This window comes from Musca vetustissima, unplaced genomic scaffold (assembly GCF_032173495.1).
Source record: "Musca vetustissima isolate MV318-11 ecotype Yass unplaced genomic scaffold, APGP_CSIRO_Mvet_v1 utg1071, whole genome shotgun sequence".
Classification (NCBI taxonomy): domain Eukaryota; kingdom Metazoa; phylum Arthropoda; class Insecta; order Diptera; family Muscidae; genus Musca; species Musca vetustissima.
Genome location: NW_026882319.1, coordinates 297,856 through 304,983, shown reverse-complemented (window position 1 = coordinate 304,983; position 7,128 = coordinate 297,856). Strand labels below are relative to the sequence as shown.

General features: G+C 33.2%; 1 protein-coding gene across 1 annotated transcript; it reads left to right on the top strand.

The window, feature by feature from the left end:
• Positions 1–396: 396 nt before the first annotated feature.
• Positions 397–4,723, top strand: LOC133328630 (sodium-dependent phosphate transporter 2). The gene is made up of 7 exons (XM_061537174.1): positions 397–597; positions 1,672–2,097; positions 2,170–2,340; positions 2,410–3,253; positions 4,077–4,262; positions 4,332–4,492; positions 4,577–4,723. The coding sequence occupies exons 1-7, from the start codon at positions 405–407 to the stop codon at positions 4,720–4,722; spliced, it is 2,127 nt and encodes a 708-aa protein (XP_061393158.1). The 5' UTR covers positions 397–404; the 3' UTR covers position 4,723.
• Positions 4,724–7,128: the final 2,405 nt, after the last annotated feature.

Genomic DNA, 7,128 nt, shown 5'->3' with positions numbered 1-7,128 from the left:
ATTTATTGAAAGTTTGAAAGGATTTGTTTTTGCTTTACCATCACCACCAAATCAAATCACCACCCACTGATTTTTTCAAGTATTTTCCAAAAACAAACAAAAAAATATTTATAAGTTTGCATTTGTCTGTCCATCTCTCTGTCTGCCTGTCTCTCTATCTATTTGATTTTGTTTTTAAAACAAAATAAAAAAAATATTCCTTACGTTCATCGCTCATCCTCTCAAAAAATAGAAAGCCAAGCTTTATAATTTAAGTACGTACCCCCCACTCGTCGATATTCTTTTTGTTATTGTCATAATCGTTGTTGTTAATTTAAAACAAAAAACAAATAAACTCCGAAAAAACTACCTGAAAGCATTTCAAAGCCCCTCTCATCGAAAAAGAACAAGCGAACGTTTTCATTATGGAACCCTTTACACCGGAAGTCCTGTGGATTGTTATTGTCGGTTTTATCATTGCCTTTGTCTTGGCATTTGGTATTGGTGCCAATGATGTGGCCAATTCATTTGGCACCAGTGTTGGTTCGGGCGTTTTGACAATACGGCAAGCATGTGTTCTGGCCACGGTTTGTGAAATTTCGGGAGCTGTATTGATAGGTAAGTGCAACTATTTTTACCTTTCCTCATATCCTCATTTTCAAGAGCTTCAAGCACACTATTTTAAAAAGGAATTATCAGAATCTGAGAAAAACCTCCTCAATAGTTCGATTTTGACAGGGGGGATGTCAATGGGAAATGTGTTCCTTATAAAATTTCACTAGGGGTCAGGGAATAAATGATATCGATAGCTATAATGGATATCCGGATAATATTCGATTTAAAATGGGGTAATAATTTCAAATTTGTTACGATAAAAGGAATTTTCCAAATAGTACCGGTAACTTCAGAATAATTGTTGTAAGGGAATCCTTGCTAATGGAAAAAATCTTCTACACAAAATTTCACTATAAGTCCTCGGACAACAAAAATCTGTAGCTCCAAGGAATACATACCGAAAATAACGGTAAACTTCTGGTTATCGATATTTTAAATGAATTAATACTATTTTCGTATAGTTCTCAGCTTAATGGTAATTTCAGCCACTATACTTGATTTTAGGCCCTGGGTGTCAATGGAAAATTTGTTCCTCATCAAATTTCACAACAGGTCTCCGAGCAAAAGAAATCGCTATATATAATATATATCAATACAAAATTCAAAAATAAATTGATTATAAAAATAATGGAAATTTGTTGGTTTTTCGAAAATAATATTCGACTTAGTGCCCATTTGACCCATAATTCTTCATTTTAAGGCCTGCATGTGAGTGGAAAAATTGTTCTCCATCAAATTTCACTATAGATCTCCGAACAAAACTCATCGGATTTTTATAGCAGATACCGAGAAAAATGCAAAAACAAATTAGCCATAAAAACTATATAACAATTTTATATTTCTTCGTATAGTTCACAGCTTAATGGCCATTTGACCCATAAATCTTCATTTTAGGAATGGGGTGTCAATGGAAAAATTATTCCCCATAAAATTTCACTATAGGTCACCGAACAAAAGAAATCGGTATATGTAACCCATATCATGAAAATTACCTCTTACAATTTGGCTATAAATAGCAAAGAAATGATTTTTCTTCTATATTAAAATTTATTTCTCTTTTTATTTCTTCTTTTCCAGGCTACAAGGTTTCAGATACCATGCGAAAAGGCATACTCGAAGTTGAACTCTATGAAGGCTATGAAAATGAATTGATGTTGGGCTGTTTGGCCGCCCTGGCCAGTAGTGCCATTTGGCTGTTGGTGGCAACCTTTTTGAAATTACCCATTTCCGGTACACATAGTATTGTGGGCTCAACTATTGGCTTCTCGTTGGTAGCCAGAGGTACCCAGGGTTTGAAATGGTCAACCATGGGTACCATAGTTGGTTCGTGGTTCATATCGCCGGTCTTAAGTGGTTTAGTTAGTATTCTGTTGTTTTTGGCCATACGCAAGTTTATTTTGCGTGCCACTGAACCGCTTAAAGCCGGCTTCCGTTCGTTGCCCATATTCTATGGTGTGACATTTTTCATAAATGTCATCAGTGTTATGTTGGATGGACCAAAGTGTAAGTTGGACATTTTTGTTTGTCGAAGAAGAAGTGGATTGGGTTCCTAATGTGCCTCTCTCTTTATTGCAGTGCTTTATATGGATAATATACCCACCTGGATGGCTGTGACTGTTAGTGTGGCATTGGGCCTGTTGGTGGCCATATTGACGCATTTAGTGTTGGTGCCTATGCAGAAGCGAAAAATTGCTAAACAATTGCGTGCTAAAAATCCTGTCAAATTTCAATTTGAAGATTCTGTGGGTAAGTTGGTCGAGCCTTCTGCTTCGGATTATAAACATTGTATTAATATGTGTCTTATTTTTTTTGTAGAATCTTCGCCGTCCGGTAGCCCTAAGAAAAATCGTCGTCCTCTCAGTTTGGTGAGCGATGGCAAACAACTGCCTGCAATTGCCGAAATTACCGAGCTGGTCTCGTTGACAGACAATTCGCCAAAAACCTTTAAGCTAGCCCCCTTTAATTTGAATGGCACGAAAACGTTGAATGGCACCACACCCGATGGCTACAAAATCAATCCGGAAATAATTAAAAAGGCCGAAGACCTCTTGGGCAAAGCCAGTTTGGACAATACCGATTTGACTATAACCAGTTTGAATTTTATTGACGAGCAGGCCAATGGCAATGGAAATGGTCTGAACGGTTTAAATGGTCTACACAAAACGACGACGACACCCAAGGATAATTTGAATTCATTGGAAGCCTGCTTCAAGCCACCACAACAACAATCAGCTGCCACTGTACAACAACACCAAACAAATGAGCTTCCCAATATTAATGCCAATGTTGCAATTGCAAATAATAACACCAACCCAGCACCCACTTTAAATGTTTCCGATTCAATGGTAATTGGTGATGTGGATGAATGTGATAAGGCCACAACGGCATTGGTGGCACCCCACAACAACAGCATTGAATCGTCGAAAAATTTAAAAGTCATCGAAAGTGGCAGCAGTCTGGATATGATGATATCATCGACCCTCTCACCCAATTCCAGTAAAGTTCCTTTAATTGAAAGCAAAGAAGCGATAAATGATTTTAAAAATCCCTCAGCGGACCATAGTGGCGAGGAGACCGAAGAGGTGTCAATGCTGTTTTCGTTTTTACAAATTTTAACCGCTACCTTTGGTAGTTTTGCCCATGGTGGTAATGATGTGAGGTAAGGAGGAGAAATTAATTTATTTTTTTTTAATTAAAAAACAAATTGAGGTTATGTTTAGGACTGTGTAATCAAGAAATTTGAAGTTCTGGGAATTTCTTCTGTTAGATGATTTTAGTAAAATTTTGTGTAGAATATTTTCTACATTGTCATCATATTTCTAAGATAGGCTATTCTATGAAAATTGGCCCCTAACCTAAAAAAGAACAAAATAAACCAATCAGAAAATATTATTTTTTGTTCTAAATATAAATGATGATATTACATCGATATACATCATATTTACAGTTTTCATTACTTTGGAGACTTATAGTGAAATTTTGTGTAGAACATTTTCTCCATTGGCATCATATCTCTACGATAAGCTATTCTATGAAAATTCGTCCCTAACCTATAAAAGAACAAAATATAAACCATTCAAAAAATATTACTGTTTGTTCTAAATATAAATGATGACATTACATAATTAAATATTATATTTACAGTTTTCATTTCTTTGGAGACTTATAGTGAAATTTTGTGTAGAAAATGTTTTCCATTGACATCAAACTCCTAGGAGGTCTCTTTCAGAGACAATTTGAAATAAACAGAAAGCTTATTTATATTGAAATAATTTTTTTAATACTCCGATTTGTTTGGCTTATTTATTGAAAATTATTAAAGATACATATTTACCATTACTCAACGATTTTTAGAGAGTTTAGTGTAGAATATTTTTTCCATTGGCACCATCTAGGTGACGGGGACTTATAACCTCCCTTTTTTAGGTTAACATAAAAGTCACTCACTCTAATTTGTTTTTTTTTATTATCTTCCTTTACAGCAATGCCATTGGTCCCCTAATTGCTTTATATATGATTTATCGCGAAGGTTCTGTGATGCAAAAAGCCGAAAGTCCCATATATATTTTAATATATGGTGGTATTGGCATTTCTATTGGTCTCTGGCTATGGGGTCGTCGTGTCATTGAAACCATTGGCAATGATTTAACCAAAATTACCTCATCAACGTAAGTTTTTTTTTTATTCGAAGACAATTGAAGGACATAATTTTAATGTTTCCTCTCTTTTTCTTCCAGTGGTTTTACAATTGAAATTGGTGCTGCTATAACTGTACTGCTGGCCAGCAAAGTTGGTATACCAATTTCCACAACTCACTGTAAAGTGGGTTCTGTGGTATTTGTCGGTCATATCGCTTCGAAGGGAGCCAAAAAGGACAACAACAACAGCAGCAATAATGGTGAAAAGAATGCCAGCGAATTAACCAAAGATGATATGCAAGCTTTAGAAAATGGCCGAACACCTCAACAAACAGCCGAACCAGCAGCCCAATCGCATGGCAATGCCGATGGCAGTGTTGATTGGCATTTATTCCGTAATATTGCATATGCTTGGATTGTTACGGTACCCGTAACGGCGTTATTAAGTGCAGCAATTATGTTTATTTTATGTGTATCAACCGGTGTTTAAGATCGAAAACGAGAAGAAGAGGCGACCGGTCCATTACAAAAACAAAACAAAATGGTTTTTAAATTATTAATAGTACTTAGCAAGCAAACAAGAACAACAACAACAATAGTTTACAACAATAAGTTATATAAAAAAGAAAAGAAAAACAAAAACAACAACAATTTGTCAAAGCAGAGTAAATTTCCAAAAAAAATAAATACAACAACAAAAATAATATAACAGGCTGTAATTTTTTTATTTAAGTTTTATATCTTTTTAGTTTCTTAAAACACATTGTTTTTTCAAAACTCTACTCTGCTCTAAAAAATACTTTGTTTAATTTTTTAAAAGAGAAAAATCTAACGAACTATCACTATTTTTGTATAACAGTTTTGTATAACACTTTTTAAATACCAGCACCACACACAACCACCACACCTCCCTAGTAGGTATACATGTTTTATGTTGTATATATTTTGTTTATTATTACACACAATATTTAATTTTCCCCGTCAAATACAAATTTTTAGTTGCAAAAGAAAACCAGAAAAAAAATCTTTTTTTTTCTAATTTTATAAAATTTAAGGCATCCTGCAAAGCAAGTGCAAAAGCTATGGTGAGAGATAATTGTTCCAAAAAATTTAATACTTAACCATACTTTTTTGAAAGATATGGAATATCTTGGTATAATATTACAACTACAGTATTCTTTGGTTCGGAGACCCATAATGAAATTTGGTGTAGAATATTTCCTCCCTTGACAACAAACAACTAAAATTAAATTTTGGGGCCTAATAGAAACTACATTGAAATGTTACCAAAATGAATCCCAAATTGTGTCTTATTTTCTAAAACCAAATTTGTATACCACATATTTCTTGATAATTATTACAATTACAAGTTTCGTTGGTTCCGACACCCATAATAAAATTTAGTGTAGAATATTTCCACCATTGACATCAAGTCTCTAAAATGAGATATTCGGGGGTAAATAGTCCTCGATAGAAAAGTCTCCAAAATTAACCCAAAATTATGTCATATTTTCTAAAACCTATTTTGTATACCACATTTTTCTTGATATTCCTTTGAGCTATATTTTTCTTGTGTTCTGAGACCCTTGATGAAATTTGGTGTAGAATACATACTCCATTGACATAAAGTCTCTAAAATGAAAAATTTGCGATAAAAAGTTTTCAAACTGAAAAGTTACCAAAATAAATAGGAAAATATGTTAACCTTTTAAAATCCAATTTTTATACCCCATGTTTCTTGATATTTATCGAAGTTACAGTTTTCTTTTGTTCCGAAACCCTTATTGAAATTTGATGTAAAATATTTCTTCCATTGACACCAAGCCCCTAGAATGAAAAATTGGGGACAAAATAGACACCAAGCTGAAAATATACCAAAATTATTCGAAAAATGTGTATTATTTTTAAAACTAAATTTTTATACCTCCTTATCTTGTTATTTATTACAGTTACAGTTTTCATGTGTTTGGTGACCTAAAGTGAAATATTGTGTTGAACAGTTTTCCCATTAACATCGAGCTTCGAAAATAAATTTTAAGGGCTTAAAATGCCATAAAGTGGGAAAGAATATGAAATCAACACCAAAAGAGGTCATTACTATTTATAACTAAATTGTTAGGTTATATTTTCTCCAGAAATATTATAGCTACAGTTTTCTTTGGTTCGGAGACCCATTGTGAAATTTGATGTACAATATGTTCTCCATGAGCATCCATCTCCTAAAATGAGGTTTAAGGTCTCAAAATACAACAAAGAATGAAAGTGTATGCATTTTACCCACAACATTCTATTATTTCTTTGTAACCAATATGTTAAGGCAATTTTTTTATATAAAGTATAGCTACAGTTATAATTTTTTTGCGGAAGCCTGTAGTGAAATTTGATGCAGAATATTTATTCCATTGACACCAAGTCCCAAAAATGATTAACCCCAAAAACTGTGTCTTCATTTATAAACAAATTTGTATACACATTTTTTCTTGCTATAATATTAGAGTTGTTGTAATCTTTTGTTCGGAGACTTATAGTGAAATTCGATGTAGAACACATTCTCTATTGACACCATATCCCGAAAATGAATTATAAGGCATCAAAATGACATGAAGAAGAGTGATGTATAAAATATAACCAAAAAGTTTAATTTCTTTTATAACCAATTTTTTAGGGCTATTTTTCTTAATATCCATTATAGCTACAGCTTTCTTTTGCTCGATGACCTATAGTGAAATTTTCTATAGAATATTTTTTCCATTGTCACCAAGCTCCTAAAATAGGATATTTAGGGTTAAACGACTACGAATTGGAAAATGCCCAAAAATAACCAAACTTTTATTTTTTTTTTGTTTTTTTATAAACAATTTTGTTTACACATTTTTTCTTGATAATTAGTAAAGGT